The following is a 23,986-nucleotide window of genomic DNA, read 5'->3' on the forward strand; positions in this document are numbered from 1 at the left end:
AGCACCCATAAAATCTCAGCTGCATACTCAGGTGGAGGATGCACCTCGTGTGTCTGATGGGGCTGGTGCAGGACCTGACCCCCCCCGTGCCTCCCCCCAGCTGGGGGGTCTCACTGTAACCCCCCCCCTCCATCCCCACGCCATCCCTGCCATGGCCTTGGGGGGTCACTCACCCAGGCGGGGGGGCTCTGGTGGCATCTGCAGGTTGGTGATGCTGGGGGGCTGCAGGGCCATGGGAGCTGGGTAGAACGGGGTGAGGATGGGGGGACAAGAGCTGCCCCCTGAGACCCCCAGCTCTGGAGTTGTCAGGAGGGCAGGGTCCAGAAGAGGGGATGGGGCCATGGCTCGTTCCCACCACCCCCTACAGACCACTTGTGGGGTTACATGCAGCTCGGATCTAGTCCTTCTCCCCCCCCCCAAGAGCCCCCACTTACCCGTGGAGGGGGAGGTCAGGGCCCAGCAGAGCAGGGGCAGGAGGAGCCGGGCGGGGGGACCGGGCTCCCTGCGGGCACAGATGGGACTCAGCACCGGACACACCAGGATGGATGCACCCCCCGAGCCTCGGACGGTTCCCTCCAGCATCTCCTCTCCCAGAATCCACCCCAGCATCCCCCACCAACATCTGCCCCCCAACAGGATCCCCCGAGCCAAGGACGGTTCCCCACAGCATTCCTGGAGGCAGGGACTGTGCCCCCAAAGCCCCCCCGGTCCAGCAACACCGAGGACTGGAACGGCCCCTGCGAAGCATCATCCTGTGCAGAAAATCCCATTGCTGAAAGTCGATGTTCACAAAGGAGACAGAGGAGTCCTGCAAAGGGGGTCAGGTCTCTTTAACATCTTCATCAATGACCTGGACGAGGGGATCGAGTGCACCCTCACTCAGTTTGCAGATGACACCAAGTTGGGTGGGAGTGTCGACCTTCTGGGGGGTAGAAAGACTCTGCAGAGGGATCTGGACAGGCTGGATGGATGGGCTGAGGCCAATGGGATGAGGTTCAACAAGGCCAAGTGCCGGGTCCTGCACTTGGGTCACACCAAGCCCATGGATGCTCCAGCCTGGCGGCGGAGTGGCTGGAGCTCCCCTACAGAAAAGGACCTGGGGGTGTTGGTGGACTGTTGGCTGAACATGAGCCAGCTGTGTGCCCAGGTGGCCAAGAAGGCCAAGAGCATCCTGGCCTGTGTCAGGAACAGCGTGGTGAGTAGGACTCGGGAGGTGATCATCCCCCTGTACTGGGCTCTGGTGAGGCCCCACTTTGAGGGCTGTGTCCAGTTTTGGGCCCCTCACCACAAAAAAGACCTTGAGGGGCTGGAGAGTGTCCAGAGAAGGGCAACGGAGCTGGTGAGGGGTCTGGAGCATAAGGAGAAGGGTCTGGAGAACTTCTGAGGGAGCTGGGGATGTTCAGCCTGGAGAAAAGGAGGCTGAGGGGAGACCTTCTTGCTCTCTCCAACTCCCTGAAAGGAGGGTGTAGCTGGTGGGGGATCGGTCTCTTCTCCCAAGGAACAGGCCACGGGACAAGAGGAAATGGCCTCAAGTTGACCCGGGGGAGGTTCAGGTTGGGTATTAGGAAAAATGTTTACATGAAAAGGGTTATTGCACGTTGGAATGGGCTGCCCAGGGAAGTGGTTGAGGCACCATCCCTGGAGGGATTCAGAAGATGGGTTGACCTAGCGCTTAGAGACACAGTTTAGTGATGGGTTTGATCAGAGTTAGGTTGATGGTTGGACTCCATGATCTTAAAGGTCCCTTCCAACCCAGGCAATTCTATGATTCTAAAGACTTTATTGGAATAAAGGGAGAGTCCAGTGGGGCATTCCCCTGGGGGGTCTCTCCATTTGCCGGAGGACGCAGCCTCCGCTTTATCCTAATTCCCCGGCCGCATGTACCCCTCTTCCTTTCCCCATTGGCTGAGGGACTTGGAAGGTACACACTTCTCAATCTGACTATTGCTAAAAAGTGTAACTTTTGCGGTTTTTCAATTGTCTGACTTTTGCAGGTTTGGTTATTTCCCCTATTTGTTGGTTATCTCCCTCCGGCAATTTCAGTTAACTTCAGTTAAGTTTGTGGAGATACTCTTATCTGCATTTTATCACCTGATGGTGAAGACACTCTTATCCCTATCTTACCACAGTGAACCATCCCCCTTGCACAACCCCAGCCCTTTCCGAGAAGGTCCAGCATCTTCCAGGCGCAGAGGGAGGGGGCTCCCAGGGGGGTGGGACGGACCACGAGGGCTGTGACCATCGCGCCGGCCACCGCTGAGACACAAACCCTTCCCCAAGGGTGCCTGGCTCACCCCGGGGCAGGGTTAGACCCAGACGGGGCAGCGGCTGCAGGGAAGCTCCTCCATCCCAGGGCGAGAAGCGGCAGCAGAGAACCCTCCGGGACGGGTCTGGGGGTGAAACGTCGGGGCTTTGAGCAGCGGGAGGGTTTGTCCATCAAAGGAGAGCTCTGCAAACCCCACTGCGGGTGTCACACACGGTTCCTGGGGAATTCACAGCAGATTCCAGGGATTTTGGCTCCCTCCCGGCAGGTGGGTAACCAGGGTTTGCCCAAGGGCCCCGAGAAATCCTGGGGGAACATGAGGGGGCTGTAGCCATGCGGGGAACAGGGGGCTTCCCCCCCCCACATCTCCACTGTGAGTCCTCCAAGCAGTGCCTCGGGAGTGGGGAGGGATGGATGCCCCCACGGCCAGCGCTGTCAATGGCTCCGTGCAACAACCTTTCCTGTCCTCAGAGCAGAGGGGCTCCAGCCATTGGAGTATCTCCATGGCCCTTCAATGGACCCTTTCCAACAGGTCCATGTCCATGGAGCACCTGGTGCTGGGATTGGTGCTGCTGGCCGGAACCCTGGCCACCAGCAACCCCCTGCAGGACCTGGGGCCCATCAAGAAGATCAGGCTGGACATGGCCCCCACCTCCTTCGATGACCAGTACCAGGGCTGCAGCCCCAAAATGGATAAGGAGCTGGGGAAGCTCCACCACATGGAACTCAAAAAAAACAGCATTTATGCCAAGTACTGGCCCCTAGCTGCTGCCGAATGGCAGAAGAAGGGTGGTCATGTCCACAAGCCACCGGGGATGCGGGCAGAGCATGCGATGGCCCTACTGGCGTACACCCGAAATGGAAGCTTGTACCAGACCTTCAACGCAGCCGTGCGCAAGGCCGGGCGCTCCCGCAATCAATATCTGTACAAATTTCACTTCAAGACGCTGCATTTCCTCCTGACCCAGGCCCTGAAAATCCTGCGGAATGCCCAGCCAAAGTGCTACAATGTCTATCGGGGCAACCGAAACATCCACTTCACGGCCAAGCCCCATGATCTCGTCCGCTTCGGCCAATTTGCCTCCACCTCCTTCTGGAAGGAGACAGCCAAGAAGTTCGGCCAGGACACCTTCTTCTCAGTGTATACCTGCCATGGCTTCCCCATCAAGAACTTTTCCTTCTTTCCAAAGGTGAATGAGGTCCTCATCCCACCCTACGAGAGATTCGAGGTCACCAACATCACCAAGCATGGGAAGACTACCCACATCCAGCTCCGTGCCAAGGGCACATACAGCAAATACAACTGCGAATGGGTGAAAGGTGACATCCCCTGTGATGGTCCCTCCATCCCCTGGGTTGGTCCCTCTATCCCTTGTGATGGTCCCTCCATCCCCTGGGTTGGTCCCTCCATCCCTCAAAATGGTCCCTCCATTCCCTGGGTCTGTTGGTCTCTTTTGCAGGGAAGCGATGCCAGGACCAGCTGTGTGGCTTCAACGCAGGTGAGCCTGGAGTCCCCGCTGCCAACAGGGAGCGTGACCCCTGGCCAGGCCCCCCCTCGCTGCCCATCACCCACCTAATCTCTGACCCCCCCCAGGCAGGACCATCATCGGGGACCTCCCTGATCCTGGCAGCCACGGACCTGGCAGTCGCGGGGAGACCCTGAGCCCCAATGCCACCGATGCCACCACACCACGGAGAGGGGTCTGGGATGGAAGCCACCAGCGTCACAGGGATGGCGGGACTGGAGGAGAGAGCATTTGGGGCTGGGGGCATGGGGATAGCCCTGCTGCAGCCCCCATGCCCAGCTGAAGCCCTGCCACGGTGCCACCTGTCCTGGGATGAGACCCCAGCCCCAGGAACACCGTCGGGGAAATTTGGCAGAGCTGCAGATGGGGCTTTTGGATGCAGCTGAGGGTGGGGTGACCCACCCAGGGATGGGGGTGGCCGTGGGTCTCTGGTGGGGTTACAGTAGGGCTGGTTTTGGGGATGTCCCCCCCAGCAGCTCCTCTGCTACCTTCCCTTGGGCTCCAAGAAGAATAAAGACTCGCTGTGCAATGGGGGTGTCTGGAGGAGTTCCCTGAGCCTCCCTGGGCTGGGGGCAGCTCGTGCGGGGCTGCAGCCCCCTCCCCACATTCCCACTCCCACATCCAGAGCATCCCACAGAGTGGTACCTGTGCCCCAGATCCTGCTCAAGGGATCTGGGGGGGAAGTGTTTCCTGCCAGGGTCTGGCCCCTGCCTCTCCTGTGGCCGCCCCTGGGGGTCACAGCCCCCTCAGAACTCAGGGGAGAAGGGAGGGGGCTGGCACCAGCCACCCCAGCCCCAATTCCCAAGAAAATGGTCTTGCCAGCACAAGACGGGGTGTTGGGGCTGCCCCATGGAGCAGCACGTGGGGGTCAGGGGAGCCGTGCCAAGCACAACCCTGACCCCCCCTGGTGCAGAGGGGGATGCAATGGGTCCAGCTCCCCGGGGGTCCCCGCACCCCAGGGCTCCCCACCCTCCTCCCGCTCCTCCTCCAGGGCACGGCGCAGCCGTGGGGCTGGGCATCCCTGGGGCAGAAACGTGGCTCTCCAGCCCCTCACCGGGGCAGGGAGGGGGTCAGGGATGGATCCTCCGGCCCAATCCTCTTGCCTGCCACCCTTTAGCTCTTGCTCAGCATCCATGAGGTCCCCTCTCAGTCTGCTCTTCTCCAGCTGAACAGCCCCAGGTCCCTCAGCCTTTCCTCAGCAGAGAGATGCTCCAGTCCCTCAGCATCCTCGCAGCCTCTGCTGGGCTCTCTCCAGCAGTTCCATGTCCTTCTGGAACTGTGGGGATCCAGAACTGGCCCCAGTGCTCCAGCTGTGAAACTGTGACCTCCCCAGTGCAGAGCAGAGGGGCAGGATGACCTCCCTCCACCTGCTGGCCATGCTCTTCTTGATGACTCTCAGGAAACAGTTGGCCTTCTTGGCCACCAGGACACGTCAGTGGCTTGTGGGTCCCCTCCAATCTGTTCTGGTCTCCAGGGTTATTCCTCCCCCAGGGCAAGACCTTGCATTTGCCCTGGTTGGATTTCATCTCTCCCTCCCTCCCCGCCCCACGACTGCCCCCTGCGCCCACGGGAAGCCCCTTTTCCAGGACACCGGGGGTGACACTGGGCAGCCTTGATGCGCTTTAATAAACCCTGGGCTCCCACATTTGGCTGTGGGCGGCTCCCAGGGCTGGCCCAGCCATCGCCTCCCAGCTCGGGGCGCCGGGAGCCCCAGGCAGAGCGGGGTCAGCAGACGAGGGGCTGTGTGGACCCCCCGGTGCACCAGACAGCCCTCCACGGAGGTGTCCCGTCCCCAGGCAGCGGTGCAGGGGACCCGCACCACGGGGCGCTCACCCATCACCAGTTGCTCCCCGCTCTCAGCCCAGTCCCCAGCTCTTGGTCGGGGTCGGTGCTGGGGCTGGTGCCGGGAGCAGCCACCGCAGGTCCCTGGTGGCCACGCCGAGGGGGCTGAGGAGCACGCAGGTGAAGTTGGTGTGAAGGTGCTGGGAGCCAAAGGAGTCCAAGTGCAGGTCGCGTCGCAGGGTCACCCCCGAGCCCCGCGGCTCCTCTCTGCGCACCCAGACGGGACACATCAGCACCGGCTCCAAGACCCCTCCCTCGGGCTGGGGGACACGCTGTGAGCCCCAGAGCCCTGTGTTCCCCTCCAGACCCCCCGACCCCGTACTCACAGCACCATCCCCTCGTACATAGCCCCATCCGGGTACAGCTTCTCCAGGAAGGAGCCGTTCCCCAGCCAGTAGAGCAGCGTGAGCTCGGGGAGGACGCTCACCGCCTCGCAGGAGACTCTCACCTTCTCACCTGGAGGGGACACAGGACTCAGAGGGGCTGTGAGGGTCCCTGCTGCTCCTCCCGGGCCAGCCTGCCACAGGCACAGACACCCTCCCCCCAAAGGGGAACATCCCCCACCTCACCAGCATCCAAAAAATCTCAGCTGCGTCCTCAGGTGGAGGATGCACCTCGTGTGTCTGATGGGGCTGGTGCAGGACCTTACCCCCCCGTGCCTCCCCCCAGCTGGATGTCTCACTGTAATACCCCCCTCCATCCCCACGCCATCCCTGCCATGGCCTTGGGGGGTCACTCACCCAGGCGGGGGGGCTCAGCAGGCATCTGCAGGTTGGTGATGCTGGGGGGGTGCAGGGCCATGGCAGGTGGGGAGCAGAGTGGGTTGAGGAGGGGGGGACAAGTGCTGCCCCCTGAGACCCCACAGCTCCAGGGTGGGCAGGCAGGCAGGGTCCTGAAGAGGGGATGAGGCCACAGCTCATCCCCACCACCCCCCACAGGCCACTTGTTGGGGTACACAGAGCTTGGATCTAGTCCTTCCCCCCTCCAGCTGCCCCCACTTACCCGTGGAGGGGGAGGTCAGGGCCCAGCAGAGCAGGGGCAGGAGGAGCTGGGCAGGAGGACCAGGGGTCCCTGTGGGGAGAATTGGGGCTCAGCACCGGACACACCAGGATGGATGCACCCCCTGAGCCTGGGATGGTTCCCCCCAGCATCTCCCCTCCCAGAATCCACCCCAGCATCCCCCACCAGCACTCCCTCACCCCACCATGCCCCCAACATCTGCCTGCCCCCAGCATCCGCTGAGCCAAGGACAGTTCCCCTTAGCATGCCCCGAGGCGGGGACTGACTGAGCCCCCCCAGAACCTCCCCAGTCCGGCAACCCCGAGCCCTGGAATGGCCAACGCGAGGCATCATCCTCTGCAGAAAATCCCGTTGCTGGTGGTCGATATTCACAAAGGAGACAGAGGAGTCCTGCAAAGGGGGTTGGGTCTCTTTAACATCTTCATCAATGACCTGGATGAGGGGATCGAGTGCACCCTCACTCAGTTTGCAGATGACACCAAGTTGGGTGGGAGTGTCGACCTGCTGGAGGGTAGGAAGGCTTTGCAGAGGGATCTGGACAGGCTGGATGGGTGGGCTGAGGCCAATGGGATGAGGTTCAACAAGGCCAAGGGCCGGGTCCTGCACTTGGGTCACACCAAGCCCATGGATGCTCCAGCCTGGCGGCGGAGTGGCTGGAGCTCCCCCACAGAAAAGGACCTGGGGGTGTTGGTGGACTGTTGGCTGAACATGAGCCAGCAGTGTGCCCAGGTGGCCAAGAAGGCCACCAGCATCCTGGCCTGTGTCAGGAACAGCGTGGTGAGTAGGACTCGGGAGGTGATCGTCCCCCTGTACTGGGCTCTGGTGAGGCCCCACTTTGAGGGCTGTGTCCAGTTTTGGGCCCCTCACCACAAAAAAGACCTTGAGGGGCTGGAGAGTGTCCAGAGAAGGGTAACGGAGCTGGTGAGGGGTCTGGAGCACAAGTCTTGTGAGGAGTGGCTGAGGGAGCTGGGGACGTTCAGCCTGGAGAAAAGGAGGCTGAGGGGAGACCTTCTCGCTCTCTCCAACTCTCTGAAAGGAGGGTGTAGGCAGGGGGGATCGGTCTCTTCTCCCAAGGAACAGGCCATGGGACAAGAGGAAACAGCCTCATGTTGACCCAGGGGAGGTTCAGGTTGGAGAGCCCGAGAAGGACTCTTTGTCAGGAGATGGAGTGACAGGACAAGGGGTAATGGTTTTAAATTGGAAGAGGGGAGATTTAGATGAGATATTAGGAGGAAGTTCTTTCCTGTGAGGGTGGTGAAGCACTGGAACAGGTTGCCCAGGGAAGTTGTGGATGCCCCATCCCTGGAAGTGCTTAAGGCCAGGCTGGATGGGGCTTTGAGCAACCTGGTCTCGTGGAGGTGTCCCTGCCCATGGCAGGGCGGTTGGAACTCGATGATCTTTAAGGTCCCTTCCAACTCTAGCCATTCTATGATGTTATGATTCTATGATTATAGAAAAAGATGGATCAGCCCCACTCAGTTATTCTATGATGATATATTAGGAAGAATGTTTACATGAAAAGGGTTATTGCATGTTGGAATGGGCTGCCCAGGGAAGTGGTTGAGGCACCATCCCTGGAGGGATTCAGAAGATGGGTTGACCTAGCGCTTAGAGACACAGTTTAGTGATGGGTTTGATCAGAGTTAGGTTGATGGTTGGACTCCATGATCTTAAAGGTCCGTTCCAACCCAGGCAATTCTATGATTCTAAAGACTTTATTGGAATAAAGGGAGAGTCCAGTGGGGCATTCCCCTGGGGGTCTCTCCATTTGCCGGAGGATGCAGCCTCCACTTTATCCTAACTCTCCGGCCGCATGTACCCCTCTTCCTTTCCCCATTGGCTGAGGGACTTGGAAGGTACACACTTCTCAATCTGACTATTACTAAAAAGTGTAACTTTTGCGGTTTTTCAATTGTCTGACTTTTGCAGGTTTGGTTATTTCCCCTATTTGTTGGTTATCTCCCTCCGGCAATTTCAGTTAACTTCAGTTAAGTTTGTGGAGATACTCTTATCTGCATTTTATCACCGGATGGTGAAGACACTCTTATCCCTATCTTACCACAGTGAACCATCCCCCTTGCACAACCCCAGCCCTTTCTGAGAAGGTCCAGCATCTTCCAGGCACAGAGGGAGGGGGCTCCCAGGGGGGTGGGACGGACCACGAGGGCTGTGACCATCGCGCCGGCCACCGCTGAGACACAAACCCTTCCCCGAGGGTGCCCGGCTCACCCCGGGGCAGGGTTAGACCCAGACGGGGCAGCGGCTGCAGGGAAGCTCCTCCATCCCAGGGTGAGAAGCGGCAGCAGAGAACCCTCCGGGACGGGGGTGGGGGTGAAACGTCGGGGCTTTGAGCGGCGGGAGGGTTTGTCCATCCCAGGAGAGCTCTGCAAACCCCACTGCGGGCGTCTCAGATTCCAGGGATTTCGTCTCCCTCCCGGCAGGTGGGTAACCAGGGTTTGCCCAAGGGCCCCGAGAAATCCTGGGGGAACATGAGGGGGCTGCTGCCGTATGAGGAACAGGGTGCTCCCCTCACACACCCCCACTGTGAGTCCTCCAAGCAGTGCCTGGGGAACGGGGAGGGACGGATGCTCCCACTGCCAGCGCTGTCAATGGCTCCGTGCAACAACCTTCCCCGTCCTCAGAGCAGAAGGGCTCCAGCCATTGGAGTATCTCCATGGCCCTCCAATGGACCCTTTCCAACAGGTCCATGTCCATGGAGCATCTGGTGCTGGGATTGGTGCTGCTGGCCGGGACCCTGGCCACCAGCAACCCCCTGCAGGACCTGGGGCCCTCCAAGAAGATGGACATGGCCCCCACCTCCTTCGATGACCAGTACCAGGGCTGCAGCCCCAAAATGGATAAGGAGCTGGGGAAGCTCCACCACATGGAACTTAAAAAAAACAGCGTTTATGCCAAGTACTGGCCCCATGCCACTGCCGAATGGCAGAAGAGGGCGGGTTATGTGCCCAAGCCACCGGGGATGAGGGCAGAGCATGCAGTGGCCCTCATGGCATACACCCTGCCGGGAAGCTTGTACCAGACCTTCAACGTGGCCGTGCGCGAGGCTGGGCGCTCCCGCAATCAATACCTGTACAAATTTTACTTCAAGACGCTGCATTTCCTCCTGACCCAGGCCCTGAAAATCCTGCGGAATGCCCAGCCATACTGCTACAATGTCTATCGGGGCATCCAGGGCATCCACTTCACGGCCAAGCCCCATGATCTTGTCCGCTTCGGCCAATTTGCCTCCAGTACCTTCTTGAAGGCGAAAGCCGCGCAGTTCGGCCAGGACACCTTCTTCTCAGTGTATACCTGCTATGGTGTCCCCATCAGGCACTTCTCCTACTACCCCAACGAGGAGGAGGTCCTCATCCCACCCTACGAGAGATTTGTGGTGACCAACATCACCTACTATGGGAAGAGAACCTACATCCAGCTCCGCTCCAAGGGCACATACAGCAAATATAACTGCGAATGGGTGAAAGGTGACATCCTCTGTGACGGTCCTTCCATTCCCCTGTGATGGTCCCTCCATCCCCTGGGTTGGTCCCTCCATCCCTTGTGATGGTCCCACCATCCCCTGGGTTGGTCCCTCCATCCCTCAAAATGGTCCCTCCATTCCCTGCATCTGTTGGTCTCTTTTGCAGGGAAGCGATGCCAGGACCAGCCGTGCGACTTCAACGCAGGTGAGCCTGGAGCCCCCGCTGCCAACGGGGAGCGTGACCCCTGGCCAGGCCCCCCCTCGCTGCCCATCACCTCCCCCTAATCTCTGACCTCCCCCAGGCAGGACCATCGTCGGGGACCTCCCTGATCCTGGCAGCCACGGACCTGGCAGTCGCGGGGAGACCCTGAGCCCCAATGCCACCAATGCCACCACACCATGGAGAGGGGTCTGGGATGGAAGCCACCAGCGTCACAGGGATGGCGGGACTGGAGGAGAGAGCATTTGGGGCTGGGGGCATGGGGATAGCCCTGCTGCAGCCCCCACGCCCAGCTGAATCCCTGCCACGGTGCCACCTGTCCTGGGATGAGACCCCAGCCCCAGGAACACCGTCGGGGAAATTTGGCAGAGCTGCAGATGGGGCTTTTGGATGCAGCTGAGGGTGGGGTGACCCACCCAGGGATGGGGGTGGCCGTGGGTCTCTGGTGGGGTTACAGTAGGGCTGGTTTTGGGGATGTCCCCCCCAGCAGCTCCTCTGCTACCTTCCCTTGGGCTCCAAGAAGAATAAAGACTCGCTGTGCAATGGGGGTGTCTGGAGGAGTTCCCTGAGCCTCCCTGGGCTGGGGGCAGCTCGTGCGGGGCTGCAGCCCCCTCCCCACATTCCCACTCCCACATCCAGAGCATCCCACAGAGTGGTACCTGTGCCCCAGATCCTGCTCAAGGGATCTGGGGGGGAAGTGTTTCCTGCCAGGGTCTGGCCCCTGCCTCTCCTGTGGCCGCCCCTGGGGGTCACAGCCCCCTCAGAACTCAGGGGAGAAGGGAGGGGGCTGGCACCAGCCACCCCAGCCCCAATTCCCAAGAAAATGGTCTTGCCAGCACAAGACGGGGTGTTGGGGCTGCCCCATGGAGCAGCACGTGGGGGTCAGGGGAGCCGTGCCAAGCACAACCCTGACCCCCCCTGGTGCAGAGGGGGATGCAATGGGTCCAGCTCCCCGGGGGTCCCCGCACCCCAGGGCTCCCCACCCTCCTCCCGCTCCTCCTCCAGGGCACGGCGCAGCCGTGGGGCTGGGCATCCCTGGGGCAGAAACGTGGCTCTCCAGCCCCTCACCGGGGCAGGGAGGGGGTCAGGGATGGATCCTCCGGCCCAATCCTCTTGCCTGCCACCCTTTAGCTCTTGCTCAGCATCCATGAGGTCCCCTCTCAGTCTGCTCTTCTCCAGCTGAACAGCCCCAGGTCCCTCAGCCTTTCCTCAGCAGAGAGATGCTCCAGTCCCTCAGCATCCTCGCAGCCTCTGCTGGGCTCTCTCCAGCAGTTCCATGTCCTTCTGGAACTGTGGGGATCCAGAACTGGCCCCAGTGCTCCAGCTGTGAAACTGTGACCTCCCCAGTGCAGAGCAGAGGGGCAGGATGACCTCCCTCCACCTGCTGGCCATGCTCTTCTTGATGACTCTCAGGAAACAGTTGGCCTTCTTGGCCACCAGGACACGTCAGTGGCTTGTGGGTCCCCTCCAATCTGTTCTGGTCTCCAGGGTTATTCCTCCCCCAGGGCAAGACCTTGCATTTGCCCTGGTTGGATTTCATCTCTCCCTCCCTCCCCGCCCCACGACTGCCCCCTGCGCCCACGGGAAGCCCCTTTTCCAGGACACCGGGGGTGACACTGGGCAGCCTTGATGCGCTTTAATAAACCCTGGGCTCCCACATTTGGCTGTGGGCGGCTCCCAGGGCTGGCCCAGCCATCGCCTCCCAGCTCGGGGCGCCGGGAGCCCCAGGCAGAGCGGGGTCAGCAGACGAGGGGCTGTGTGGACCCCCCGGTGCACCAGACAGCCCTCCACGGAGGTGTCCCGTCCCCAGGCAGCGGTGCAGGGGACCCGCACCACGGGGCGCTCACCCATCACCAGTTGCTCCCCGCTCTCAGCCCAGTCCCCAGCTCTTGGTCGGGGTCGGTGCTGGGGCTGGTGCCGGGAGCAGCCACCGCAGGTCCCTGGTGGCCACGCCGAGGGGGCTGAGGAGCACGCAGGTGAAGTTGGTGTGAAGGTGCTGGGAGCCAAAGGAGTCCAAGTGCAGGTCGCGTCGCAGGGTCACCCCCGAGCCCCGCGGCTCCTCTCTGCGCACCCAGACGGGACACATCAGCACCGGCTCCAAGACCCCTCCCTCGGGCTGGGGGACACGCTGTGAGCCCCAGAGCCCTGTGTTCCCCTCCAGACCCCCCGACCCCGTACTCACAGCACCATCCCCTCGTACATAGCCCCATCCGGGTACAGCTTCTCCAGGAAGGAGCCGTTCCCCAGCCAGTAGAGCAGCGTGAGCTCGGGGAGGACGCTCACCGCCTCGCAGGAGACTCTCACCTTCTCACCTGGAGGGGACACAGGACTCAGAGGGGCTGTGAGGGTCCCTGCTGCTCCTCCCGGGCCAGCCTGCCACAGGCACAGGCACCCTCCCCCCAAAGGGGAACATCCCCCACCTCACCAGCATCCAAAAAATCTCAGCTGCGTCCTCAGGTGGAGGATGCACCTCGTGTGTCTGATGGGGCTGGTGCAGGACCTTACCCCCCCGTGCCTCCCCCCAGCTGGATGTCTCACTGTAATACCCCCCTCCATCCCCACGCCATCCCTGCCATGGCCTTGGGGGGTCACTCACCCAGGCGGGGGGGCTCAGCAGGCATCCGCAGGTTGGTGATGCTGGGGGATGCAGGGCCATGGCAGGTGGGGAGCAGAGTGGGTTGAGGAGGGGGGGACAAGTGCTGCCCCCTGAGACCCCACAGCTCCAGGGTGGGCAGGCAGGCAGGGTCCTGAAGAGGGGATGAGGCCACAGCTCATCCCCACCACCCCCCACAGGCCACTTGTTGGGGTACACAGAGCTTGGATCTAGTCCTTCCCCCCTCCAGCTGCCCCCACTTACCCGTGGAGGGGGAGGTCAGGGCCCAGCAGAGCAGGGGCAGGAGGAGCTGGGCAGGAGGACCAGGGGTCCCTGTGGGGAGAATTGGGGCTCAGCACCGGACACACCAGGATGGATGCACCCCCTGAGCCTGGGATGGTTCCCCCCAGCATCTCCCCTCCCAGAATCCACCCCAGCATCCCCCACCAGCACTCCCTCACCCCACCATGCCCCCAACATCTGCCTGCCCCCAGCATCCGCTGAGCCAAGGACAGTTCCCCTTAGCATGCCCCGAGGCGGGGACTGACTGTGCCCCCCCAGAACCTCCCCAGTCCGGCAACCCCGAGCCCTGGAATGGCCAACGCGAGGCATCATCCTCTGCAGAAAATCCCGTTGCTGGTGGTCGATATTCACAAAGGAGACAGAGGAGTCCTGCAAAGGGGGTTGAGTACCTTTAACATCTTCATCAATGACCTGGACGAGGGGATCGAGTGCACCCTCACTCAGTTTGCAGATGACACCAAGTTGGGTGGGAGTGTCGACCTGCTGGAGGGTAGGAAGGCTTTGCAGAGGGATCTGGACAGGCTGGATGGGTGGGCTGAGGCCAATGGGATGAGGTTCAACAAGGCCAAGGGCCGGGTCCTGCACTTGGGTCACACCAAGCCCATGGATGCTCCAGCCTGGCGGCGGAGTGGCTGGAGCTCCCCCACATAAAAGGACCTGGGGGTGTTGGTGGACTGTTGGCTGAACATGAGCCAGCAGTGTGCCCAGGTGGCCAAGAAGGCCACCAGCATCCTGGCCTGTGTCAGGAACAGCGTGGTGAGTAGGACTCGGGAGGTGATCGTCCCCCTGTACTGGGCTCTGGTGAGGCCCCACTTTGAGGGCTGTGTCCAGTTTTGGGCCCCTCACCACAAAAAAGACCTTGAGGGGCTGGAGAGTGTCCAGAGAAGGGTAACGGAGCTGGTGAGGGGTCTGGAGCACAAGTCTTGTGAGGAGTGGCTGAGGGAGCTGGGGACGTTCAGCCTGGAGAAAAGGAGGCTGAGGGGAGACCTTCTCGCTCTCCACAACTCTCTGAAAGGAGGGTGTAGCCAGGGGGGGGTCGGTCTCTTCTCCCAAGGAACAGGCCATGGGACAAGAGGAAACAGCCTCATGTTGACCCAGGGGAGGTTCAGGTTGGAGAGCCCGAGAAGGACTCTTTGTCAGGAGATGGAGTGACAGGACAAGGGGTAATGGTTTTAAATTGGAAGAGGGGAGATTTAGATGAGATATTAGGAGGAAGTTCTTTCCTGTGAGGGTGGTGAAGCACTGGAACAGGTTGCCCAGGGAAGTTGTGGATGCCCCATCCCTGGAAGTGTTTAAGGCCAGGCTGGATGGGGCTTTGAGCAACCTGGTCTCGTGGAGGTGTCCCTGCCCATGGCAGGGCGGTTGGAACTCGATGATCTTTAAGGTCCCTTCCAACTCTAACCATTCTATGATGTTATGATTCTATGATTATAGAAAAAGATGGATCAGCCCCACTCAGTTATTCTATGATGATATATTAGGAAGAATGTTTACATGAAAAGGGTTATTGCATGTTGGAATGGGCTGCCCAGGGAAGTGGTTGAGGCACCATCCCTGGAGGGATTCAGAAGATGGGTTGACCTAGCGCTTAGAGACACAGTTTAGTGATGGGTTTGATCAGAGTTAGGTTGATGGTTGGACTCCATGATCTTAAAGGTCCGTTCCAACCCAGGCAATTCTATGATTCTAAAGACTTTATTGGAATAAAGGGAGAGTCCAGTGGGGCATTCCCCTGGGGGTCTCTCCATTTGCCGGAGGATGCAGCCTCCACTTTATCCTAATTCTCTGGCCGCATGTACCCCTCTTCCTTTCCCCATTGGCTGAGGGACTTGGAAGGTACACACTTCTCAATCTGACTATTACTAAAAAGTGTAACTTTTGCGGTTTTTCAATTGTCTGACTTTTGCAGGTTTGGTTATTTCCCCTATTTGTTGGTTATCTCCCTCCAGCAATTTCAGTTAACTTCAGTTAAGTTTGTGGAGATACTCTTATCTGCATTTTATCACCTGATGGTGAAGACACTCTTATCCCTATCTTACCACAGTGAACCATCCCCCTTGCACAACCCCAGCCCTTTCTGAGAAGGTCCAGCATCTTCCAGGCACAGAGGGAGGGGGCTCCCAGGGGGGTGGGACGGACCACGAGGGCTGTGACCATCGCGCCGGCCACCGCTGAGACACAAACCCTTCCCCGAGGGTGCCCGGCTCACCCCGGGGCAGGGTTAGACCCAGACGGGGCAGCGGCTGCAGGGAAGCTCCTCCATCCCAGGGTGAGAAGCGGCAGCAGAGAACCCTCCGGGACGGGTCTGGGGGTGAAACGTCGGGGCTTTGAGCAGCGGGAGGGTTTGTCCATCACAGGAGAGCTCTGCAAACCCCACTGCGGGCGTCTCAGATTCCAGGGATTTCGTCTCCCTCCCGGCAGGTGGGTAACCAGGGTTTGCCCAAGGGCCCCGAGAAATCCTGGGGGAACATGAGGGGGCTGCTGCCGTATGAGGAACAGGGTGCTCCCCTCACACACCCCCACTGTGAGTCCTCCAAGCAGTGCCTGGGGAACGGGGAGGGACGGATGCTCCCACTGCCAGCGCTGTCAATGGCTCCGTGCAACAACCTTCCCCGTCCTCAGAGCAGAAGGGCTCCAGCCATTGGAGTATCTCCATGGCCCTCCAATGGACCCTTTCCAACAGGTCCATGTCCATGGAGCATCTGGTGCTGGGATTGGTGCTGCTGGCCGGGACCCTGGCCACCAGCAACCCCCTGCAGGACCTGGGGCCCTCCAAGAAGATGGACATGGCCCCCACCTCCTTCGATGACCAGTACCAGGGCTGCAGCCCCAAAATGGATAAGGAGCTGGGGAAGCTCCACCACATGGAACTTAAAAAAAACAGCGTTTATGCCAAGTACTGGCCCCATGCCACTGCTGAATGGCAGAAGAGAGCGGGTAATGTCCACAAGCCACCGGGGATGCGGGCAGAGCATGCAGTGGCCCTCATGGCATACACCCTGCCGGGAAGCTTGTACCAGACCTTCAACGCGGCCGTGCGCGAGGCTGGGCGCTCCCGCAATCAATACCTGTACAAATTTTACTTCAAGACGCTGCATTTCCTCCTGACCCAGGCCCTGAAAATCCTGCGGAATGCCCAGCCAAAGTGCTACCAGGTCTATCGGGGCATCCAGGGCATCCACTTCATGGCCAAGCCCCATGATCTTGTCCGCTTCGGCCAATTTGCCTCCAGCACCTTCTTGAAGGCGAAAGCCAAGAAGTTTGGCCAGGACACCTTGTTCTCAGTGTATACCTGCTATGGTGTCCCCATCAAGCGCTTCTCCTACTACCCCAACGAGGAGGAGGTCCTCATCCCACCCTACGAGAGATTTGTGGTGACCAACATCACCAAACATGGGAAGAGAACCTACATCCAGCTCCGCTCCAAGGGCACATACAGCAAATACAACTGCGAATGGGTGAAAGGTGACATCCGCTGTGACGGTCTTTCCATTCCCCCGTGATGGTCCCTCCATCCCCTGGGTTGGTCCCTCCATCCCCTGAAATGGTCCCACCGTTCCCTGGGTTGGTCCCTCCATCCCCTGGGTTGGTCCCTCCATCCCCCGAAATGGTCCCACCGTTCCCTGGGTTGGTCCCTCCATCCCTTGTGATGGTCCCTCCATCCCCTGGGTTGGTCCCTCCATCCCTCAAAATGGTCCCTCCATTCCCTGCATCTGTTGGTCTCTTTTGCAGGGAAGCGATGCCAGGACCAGCCGTGCGACTTCAACGCAGGTGAGCCTGGAGCCCCCGCTGCCAACGGGGAGGGTGACCCCTGGCCGGGCCCCCCCTCGCTGCCCATCACCCCCCTAATCTCTGACCTCCCCCAGGCAGGAGCATCGTCGGGGACCTCCCTGATCCTGGCAGCCACGGACCTGGCAGCCGCGGGGAGACCCTGAGCCCCAATGCAACCGATGCCACCGCACCACGGAGAGGGGTCCGGGATGGAAGCCACCAGCGTCACAGGGATGGCGGGACTAGAGGAGAGAGCATTTGGGGCTGGGGGCATGGGGATAGCCCTGCTGCAGCCCCCACGCCCAGCTGAAGCCCTGCCACGGTGCCACCTGTCCTGGGATGAGACCCCAGCCCCAGGAACACCGTCAGGGAAATTTGGCAGAGCTGCAGATGGGGCTTTTGGATGTAGCTGAGGGTGGGGTGACCCACCCAGGGATGGGGGTGGCCGTGGGTCTCTGGTGGGGTTGCAGTAGGGCTGGTTTTGGGGATGTCCCCCCCAGCAGCTCCTCTGCTACCTTCCCTTGGGCTCCAAGAAGAATAAAGACTCGCTGTGCAATGGGGGTGTCTGGAGGAGTTCCCTGAGCCTCCCTGGGCTGGGGGCAGCTCGTGGGGGGCTGCAGCCCCCTCCCTACATTCCCACTCCTCCCACATCCAGAGCATCCCACAGAGTGGTACCTGTGCCCCAGATCCTGCTCAAGGGATCTTGGGGGGAGGTGTTTCCTGCCAGGGTCTGGCCCCTGCCTCTCCTTTGGCCGCCCCTGGGGGTCACAGCCCCCTCAGAACTCAGGGGAGAAGGGAGGGGGCTGGCACCAGCCACCCCAGCCCCAATTCCCAAGAAAATGGTCTTGCCAGCACAAGACGGGGTGTTGGGGCTGCCCCATGGAGCAGCACGTGGGGGTCAGGGGAGCTGTGCCAAGGACAACCCTGACCCCTCCCTGGTGCAGAGGGGGATGCAATGGGTCCAGCTCCCCGGGGGTCCCCGCGCCCCAGGGCTCCCCACCCTCCTCCCGCTCCTCCTCCAGGGCAGGGCGCAGCCGTGGGGCTGGGCATCCCTGGGGCAGGACCGTGGCTCTCCAGCCCCTCACCGGGGCAGGGAGGGGGTCAGGGATGGATCCTCCGGCCCAATCCTCTTGCCCGCCACCCTTTAGCTCTTGCTCAGCATCCATGAGGTCCCCTCTCAGTCTGCTCTTCTCCAGCTGAACAGCCCCAGGTCCCTCAGCCTTTCCTCAGCAGAGAAATGCTCCAGTCCCTCATCATCCTCAGAGCTTCTGCTGGACTCTCTCCAGCAGTTCCCTGTCCTTCTGGAACTGGGGAGCCCAGAACTGGTCCCAGTGCTCCAGCTGTGGCCTCCTCAGTGCAGAGCAGAGGGGCAGGATGACCTCCCTCCACCTGCTGGCCATGCTCTTCTTGATGACTCTCAGGAAACAGTTGGCCTTCTTGGCCACCAGGACACGTCAGTGGCTTGTGGGTCCCCACAAGCTTGTGGGTCCCCTCCAATCTGTTCTGGTCTCCAGGGTTATTCCTCCCCCAGGGCAAGACCTTGCATTTGCCCTGGTTGGATTTCATCTCTCCCTCCCTCCCCACCCCACGACTGCCCCCTGCGCCCACGGGAAGCCCCTTTCCCAGGACACCGGGGGTGACACTGGGCAGCCTTGATGCGCTTTAATAAACCCTGGGCTCCCACATTTGGCTGTGGGCAGGTCCCAGGGATGGCCCAGCCATCGCCTCCCAGCTCGGGGCACTGGGAGCCCCAGGCAGAGCGGGGTCAGCAGGCGAGGGGCTGTGTGGACCCCCCGGTGCACCAGACAGCCCTCCACGGAGGTGTCCCGTCCCCAGGCAGCGGTGCAGGGGACCCGCACCACGGGGCGCTCACCCATCACCAGTTGCTCCCCGCTCTCAGCCCAGTCCCCAGCTCTCGGTCTGGGTCTGTTCCGGGGCCGGTGCCGGGAGCAGCCACCGCAGGTCCCTGGTGGCCACGCCGAGGGGGCTGAGGAGCACGCAGGTGAAGTTGGTGTGAAGGTGCTGGGAGCCAAAGGAGTCCAAGTGCAGGTCGCGTCGCAGGGTCACCCCCGAGCCCCGCGGCTCCTCTCTGCGCACCCAGACGGGACACATCAGCACCGGCTCCAAGACCCCTCCCTCGGGCTGGGGGACACGCTGTGAGCCCCAGAGCCCTGTGTTCCCCTCCAGACCCCCCGACCCCGTACTCACAGCACCATCCCTTCGTGCGTGGCCCCATCCGGGTACAGCTTCTCCAGGAAGGAGCCGTTCCTCAGCCAGTAGAGCAGCGTGAGCTCGGGGCGGATGCTCACCGCCTTGCACGAGACCCTCACCTTCTCACCTGGAGGGGACAGAGGACTCAGAGGGGCTGCAAGGGTCCCTGTTGCCCCCCCCGGCCAGCCTGCCACAGGCACAGCCACCTTCCCCCCAAAGGGGAACATCCCCCACCTCACCAGCACCCAAAAAATCTCAGCTGCGTCCTCAGGTGGTGGATGCACCTCGTGTGTCTGATGGGGCTGGGGCAGGACCTTACCCCCCCGTGCCTCCTCCCAGCTGGGGGTCTCACTGTAGCCCCCCCCCTCCATCCCCACGCCATCCCTGCCATGGCCTTGGGGGGTCACTCACCCGGGCGGGGGGACTCAGCACTAATCCGCAGGTTGGTGATGCTGGGGGGGTGCAGGGCCATGGCAGGTGGGGAGCAGAGTGGGTTGAGGAGGGGGGGACAAGAGCTGCCCCCTGAGACCCCACAGCTCCAGGGTGGGCAGGCAGGCAGGGTCCTGAAGAGGGGATGAGGCCACAGCTCATCCCCACCACCCCCCACAGGCCCCTTGTGGGGTTACACAGAGCTTGGATCTAGTCCTTCTCCCCTCCGGCTGCCCCCACTTACCCGTGCAGGGGGAGGTCAGGGCCCAGCAGAGCAGGGGCAGGAGGAGCTGGGCAGGAGGACCAGGGGTCCCTGTGGGGAGAATTGGGGCTCAGCACCGGACACACCAGGATGGATGCACCCCCTGAGCCTGGGATGGTTGCCCCCAACATCTCCCCTCCCAGAATCCACCCCAGCATCCCCCACCAGCACTCCCTCACCCCACCATGCCCCCAACATCTGCCTGCCCCCAGCATCCGCTGAGCCAAGGACAGTTCCCCTTAGCATGCCCCGAGGCGGGGACTGACTGTGCCCCCCCAGAACCTCCCCAGTCCGGCAACCCCGAGCCCTGGAATGGCCCCCGCGAGGCATCATCCTCTGCAGAAAATCCTGTTGCTGGTGGTCGATATTCACAAAGGAGACAGAGGAGTCCTGCAAAGGGGGTTGAGTACCTTTAACATCTTCATCAATGACCTGGACGAGGGGATCGAGTGCACCCTCACTCAGTTTGCAGATGACACCAAGTTGGGTGGGAGTGTTGACCTTCTGGGGGGTAGAAAGACTCTGCAGAAGGATCTGGACAGGCTGGGTGGATGGGCTGAGGCCAATGGGATGAGGTTCAACAAGGCCAAGTGCCGGGTCCTGCACTTGGGTCACACCAAGCCCATGGATGCTCCAGCCTGGCGGCAGAGTGGCTGGAGCTCCCCCACAGAAAAGGACCTGGGGGTGTTGGTGGACTGTTGGCTGAACATGAGCCAGCAGTGTGCCCAGGTGGCCAAGAAGGCCAAGAGCATCCTGGCCTGTGTCAGGAACAGCGTGGTGAGTAGGACTCGGGAGGTGATCATCCCCCTGTACTGGGCTCTGGTGAGGCCCCACTTTGAGGGCTGTGTCCAGTTTTGGGCCCCTCACCACAAAAAAAGACCTTGAGGGGCTGGAGAGTGTCCAGAGAAGGGCAACGGAGCTGGTGAAGGGTCTGGAGCACAAGTCTTGTGAGGAGTGGCTGAGGGAGCTGGGGACGTTCAGCCTGGAGAAAAGGAGGCTGAGGGGAGACCTTCTCGCTCTCTCCAACTCCCTGAAAGGAGGGTGTAGGCAGGGGGGATCGGTCTCTTCTCCCAAGGAACAGGCCATGGGACAAGAGGAAACAGCCTCAAGTTGACCCAGGGGAGGTTCAGGTTGGATATTAGGAAAAATGTTTACATGGAAAGGGTTATGGCACATTGGAATGGGCTGCCCAGGGAAGTGGTTGAGGCACCATCCCTGGAGGGATTCAGAAGATGGGTTGACCTAGTGCTTAGAGACACAGTTTAGTGATGAGTTTGATCAGAGTTAGGTTGATGGTTGGACTCCATGATCTCAAAGGTCTGTTCCAACCCAGACAATTCTATGATTCTAAGATTCTAAAGGGGATAAGGAGGGGAAACTAAAGGGGATTCTAAAGGGGAACTGCTGAGGGACTTGGAAGGTACACACTTCTCAATCTGACTATTGCTAAAAAGTGTAACTTTTGTGTTTTTTCAAAGTGTCTGACTTTTGCAGTTTCCGTTATTTCTCCTATTTGTTGGTTATCTCCCTCCTGCAATTTCAGTTAACTTCAGTTAAGTTTGTGGAGATACTCTTATCTGCATTTTATCACCTGATGGTGAAGACACTCTTATCCCTATCTTACCACAGTGAACCATCCCCCTTGCACAACCCCAGCCCTTTCTGAGAAGGTCCAGCACCTTCCACGCACAGAAGAAGGAGGCTCCCGGGGCAGTGGGACGGACCACGAGGGCTGTGACCATCGCGCCGGCCACCGCTGAGACACAAACCCTTCCCCGAGGGTGCCTGGCTCACCCTGGGACAGGGTTAGACCCAGACGGGGCAGCGGCTGCAGGGAAGCTCCTCCATCCCAGGGCGAGAAGCGGCAGCAGAGAACCCTCCGGGACGGGTCTGGGGGTGAAACGTCGGAGCTTTGAGCATCAGGAGGGTTTGTCCATCAAAGGAGAGCTCTGCAAACCCCACTGCGGGCGTCACACACGGTTCCTGGGGAATTCACAGCAGATTCCAGGGATTTCAGCTACTTCCTGGAAGGTGGGTAACCAAGGTTTGCCCAAGGGTCCCGAGAAATTGTGTGGGAACATGAGGGGGCTGCAGCCATGCAGGGAATAGCAGGCTGTAGCCATGCGGGGAACAGGGTGCTTCCCCCCACACATCCCCACGGTGAGTCCTCCAAGCAGTGCCTGTGGAGCGGGGAGGGATGGATGCCCCCACTGCCAGCACTGTAAAAACCTCTGTGTCACCCGTGTCACAACCTTCCCCGTTCTCAGAGCAGAGGGGCTCCAGCCATTGGAGCATCTCCATGGCCTTCCAATGGACCCTTTCCAACAGGTCCATGTCCATGGAGTACCTGGTGCTGGGATTGGTGCTGCTGGCCGGGGCCCTGGCCGTCGGCTACCCCCTGCAATGGCAGGACCTGGGGCCCATCAAGGAGATGAGGCTGGACATGGCCCCCACCTCCTTCGATGACCAGTACCAGGGCTGCAGCCACGTGATGGAGGAGGAGCTGAGGGAGCTCAACCACACCGAGTTCACCAACAACAGAGTCTATGCCGACTACTGGACCCATGCCACTGCCAAATGGCAGAAGAAAGCGGGTAATGTCCCCAAGCCACCGGGGATGCGGGCAGAGCATGCAGTGGCCCTCATGGCATACACCCTGCCTGGAAGCTTATACCAGACCTTCAATGCGGCTGTACATGAAGCCGGGCGCTCCTGCAATGAATATCTGTACAAATTTCACTTCAAGACGCTGCATTTCCTCCTGACCCAGGCTCTGAGAATCCTGCGGAACGCCCGGCCAAAGTGCTACCAGGTCTATCGGGGCGTCCAGGGCATCCACTTCACCGCCCGGCCCCAAGATCTCATCCGCTTTGGTCAATTCACCTTCTCCTCCTTCTTGAAGTCGGTTGCTGAGAGCTACGGCCAGGACACCTTCTTCTCAGTGTATACCTGCTATGGTGTCCCCATCAAGAACTTCTCCTTCTACCATGACGAGGACGAGGTCCTCATCCCGCCCTACGAGAGATTTGTGGTCATCAACATCACCAAACATGGGAAGAGAACCTACATCCAACTCCAGTCCAAGGACACATTCAGCAACTACAACTGCGAATGGGTGAAAGGTGACATCCCCTGTGACTGTCCCTCTATCCCCCGAAATGGTCTCTCCATTCCCTGGGGTCTTCCCCCCATCCCCCAAAATGTTCCCTCCATCCCCTGGGTTGGTCCCTCCGTCCCCCGAAATGGTCCCACCGTTCCCTGGGTTGGTCCCTCCATCCCTTGTGATGGTCCCTCCATCCCCTGGGTCTGTTGGTCTCTTTTGCAGGGAAGCGATGCCAGGACCAGCCGTGCGACTTCAACGCAGGTGAGTCTGGAGCCCCCGCTGCCAATGGGGAAGGTGATGCCCGGATGAGCCCCCCCTGTCTGACACTCACCTCCCCCAATCTCTGACCTCCCCAGGCAGGACCATCGTGGGGGATCTCCCTGCTCCTGGCAGCCACGGCCCTGGCAGCCGCGGGGAGACCCTGAGCCCCAATGCCACAGATGCCACTGCACCACGGAGAGGGAGAGGGGTCCAGGATGGAAGCCACCAGCGTCACAGGGATGGCGGGAAAGAAGGGGGCAGAATTTGGGGTGGGGGGCATGGGGACAGCCCCGCTGCAGCCCCCACATCCAGCTGAAGCCCTGCCACGGTGCCACCTGTCCTGGGATGAGACCCCAGCCCTGGGAACACCATCAGGAACCTTTGGCAGAGCTGCAGATGGGGCTTTTGGATGCAGCTGAGCGTGGGGTGTCCCACCCAGGGATGTGGGTGGCCGTGGGTCTCTGGTGGGGTTGCAGTAGGGCTGTTTTTGGGGATGTCCCCCCAGCAGCTCCTCCGCTATCTCCCCCTGGCTCCCAGAGGAATAAAGACTCGATGTGCAATGGGGGTGTCTCTAGTGGTTCCCTGCAGCTCCCTGGGCTTGTGGGGGCTGCAGCCTCTTCCCAACGTCACCACTCCTCCCACATCCAGAGCATCCCCTAGAGTGATGCCTGCGCCCCAGATCCTGCTCAAAGCGTTTGAGG

The 23,986-nt window shown here is 60.7% G+C and overlaps 6 protein-coding genes and 1 pseudogene across 6 annotated transcripts; 4 read left to right on the plus strand and 3 right to left on the minus strand.

Moving 5' to 3' along the window:
• The first annotated feature begins 2,805 nt into the window (after positions 1-2,805).
• Positions 2,806-3,926, plus strand: LOC141466479 (erythroblast NAD(P)(+)--arginine ADP-ribosyltransferase-like). The gene is made up of 2 exons (XM_074150435.1): positions 2,806-3,583; positions 3,724-3,926. Exons 1-2 carry the CDS (start codon positions 2,806-2,808, stop codon positions 3,924-3,926), a joined length of 981 nt encoding a protein of 326 aa, XP_074006536.1.
• Positions 3,927-5,645: 1,719 nt separating this feature from the next.
• Positions 5,646-8,828, minus strand: LOC141466488 (interleukin-18-binding protein-like). Its single transcript, XM_074150447.1, has 5 exons — positions 8,711-8,828; positions 6,634-6,702; positions 6,372-6,437; positions 5,958-6,087; positions 5,646-5,838 (listed from the first exon to the last, which is right to left on the minus strand). Exons 1-5 carry the CDS (start codon positions 8,826-8,828, stop codon positions 5,646-5,648), a joined length of 576 nt encoding a protein of 191 aa, XP_074006548.1.
• A 536-nt stretch (positions 8,829-9,364) lies between these two features.
• LOC141466498 (erythroblast NAD(P)(+)--arginine ADP-ribosyltransferase-like) lies at positions 9,365-10,417 on the plus strand. The gene is made up of 2 exons (XM_074150459.1): positions 9,365-10,136; positions 10,299-10,417. Exons 1-2 carry the CDS (start codon positions 9,365-9,367, stop codon positions 10,415-10,417), a joined length of 891 nt encoding a protein of 296 aa, XP_074006560.1.
• A 1,805-nt stretch (positions 10,418-12,222) lies between these two features.
• LOC141466507 (interleukin-18-binding protein-like) lies at positions 12,223-15,405 on the minus strand. Its single transcript, XM_074150470.1, has 5 exons — positions 15,288-15,405; positions 13,195-13,278; positions 12,949-12,996; positions 12,535-12,664; positions 12,223-12,415 (listed from the first exon to the last, which is right to left on the minus strand). Exons 1-5 carry the CDS (start codon positions 15,403-15,405, stop codon positions 12,223-12,225), a joined length of 573 nt encoding a protein of 190 aa, XP_074006571.1.
• Positions 15,406-15,941: 536 nt separating this feature from the next.
• On the plus strand, positions 15,942-17,183 carry LOC141469661 (erythroblast NAD(P)(+)--arginine ADP-ribosyltransferase-like; annotated as a pseudogene).
• Positions 17,184-18,915: 1,732 nt separating this feature from the next.
• LOC141466518 (interleukin-18-binding protein-like) lies at positions 18,916-21,663 on the minus strand. The gene is made up of 5 exons (XM_074150483.1): positions 21,612-21,663; positions 19,904-19,972; positions 19,642-19,707; positions 19,228-19,357; positions 18,916-19,108 (listed from the first exon to the last, which is right to left on the minus strand). The coding sequence occupies exons 1-5, from the start codon at positions 21,661-21,663 to the stop codon at positions 18,916-18,918; spliced, it is 510 nt and encodes a 169-aa protein (XP_074006584.1).
• Positions 21,664-22,259: 596 nt separating this feature from the next.
• Positions 22,260-23,371, plus strand: LOC141466524 (erythroblast NAD(P)(+)--arginine ADP-ribosyltransferase-like). The gene is made up of 2 exons (XM_074150497.1): positions 22,260-23,043; positions 23,247-23,371. Exons 1-2 carry the CDS (start codon positions 22,260-22,262, stop codon positions 23,369-23,371), a joined length of 909 nt encoding a protein of 302 aa, XP_074006598.1.
• The last annotated feature ends 615 nt before the right edge of the window (positions 23,372-23,986 follow it).

Source organism: Numenius arquata, chromosome 1, assembly GCF_964106895.1.
Source record: "Numenius arquata chromosome 1, bNumArq3.hap1.1, whole genome shotgun sequence".
In the NCBI taxonomy this organism is placed as follows: Eukaryota; Metazoa; Chordata; class Aves; order Charadriiformes; family Scolopacidae; genus Numenius; species Numenius arquata.

Excerpts from the sequence above, each read along its gene's own strand:
- LOC141466488 (XM_074150447.1), bottom strand. The coding sequence starts at position 8,828 with ATGGTCACAGCCCTCGTGGTCCGTCCCACCCCCCTGGGAGCCCCCTCC. Across the intron at positions 6,088-6,371 it reads TGCTGAGCCCCCCCGCCTGG|GTGAGAAGGTGAGAGTCTCC; the intron begins GTGAGTGACCCC and ends TGTCCCCTCCAG. Across the intron at positions 5,839-5,957 it reads ATGTACGAGGGGATGGTGCT|AGAGGAGCCGCGGGGCTCGG; the intron begins GTGAGTACGGGG and ends CTGGGTGCGCAG.
- LOC141466524 (XM_074150497.1), top strand. The coding sequence starts at position 22,260 with ATGGAGTACCTGGTGCTGGGATTGGTGCTGCTGGCCGGGGCCCTGGCC. Across the intron at positions 23,044-23,246 it reads CAACTGCGAATGGGTGAAAG|GGAAGCGATGCCAGGACCAG; the intron begins GTGACATCCCCT and ends TCTCTTTTGCAG.
- LOC141466518 (XM_074150483.1), bottom strand. The coding sequence starts at position 21,663 with ATGGTCACAGCCCTCGTGGTCCGTCCCACTGCCCCGGGAGCCTCCTTC. Across the intron at positions 19,973-21,611 it reads CCCGGGAGCCTCCTTCTTCT|GGACCCCTGGTCCTCCTGCC; the intron begins GTGCGTGGAAGG and ends TTCTCCCCACAG. Across the intron at positions 19,109-19,227 it reads ACGCACGAAGGGATGGTGCT|AGAGGAGCCGCGGGGCTCGG; the intron begins GTGAGTACGGGG and ends CTGGGTGCGCAG.
- LOC141466498 (XM_074150459.1), top strand. The coding sequence starts at position 9,365 with ATGGAGCATCTGGTGCTGGGATTGGTGCTGCTGGCCGGGACCCTGGCC. Across the intron at positions 10,137-10,298 it reads TAACTGCGAATGGGTGAAAG|GGAAGCGATGCCAGGACCAG; the intron begins GTGACATCCTCT and ends TCTCTTTTGCAG.
- LOC141466507 (XM_074150470.1), bottom strand. The coding sequence starts at position 15,405 with ATGGTCACAGCCCTCGTGGTCCGTCCCACCCCCCTGGGAGCCCCCTCC. Across the intron at positions 13,279-15,287 it reads AAGGGGGATGGTTCACTGTG|GGACCCCTGGTCCTCCTGCC; the intron begins GTAAGATAGGGA and ends TTCTCCCCACAG. Across the intron at positions 12,997-13,194 it reads CACGGGTAAGTGGGGGCAGC|CCCCCAGCATCACCAACCTG; the intron begins TGGAGGGGGGAA and ends ATGGCCCTGCAT.
- LOC141466479 (XM_074150435.1), top strand. The coding sequence starts at position 2,806 with ATGGAGCACCTGGTGCTGGGATTGGTGCTGCTGGCCGGAACCCTGGCC. Across the intron at positions 3,584-3,723 it reads CAACTGCGAATGGGTGAAAG|GGAAGCGATGCCAGGACCAG; the intron begins GTGACATCCCCT and ends TCTCTTTTGCAG.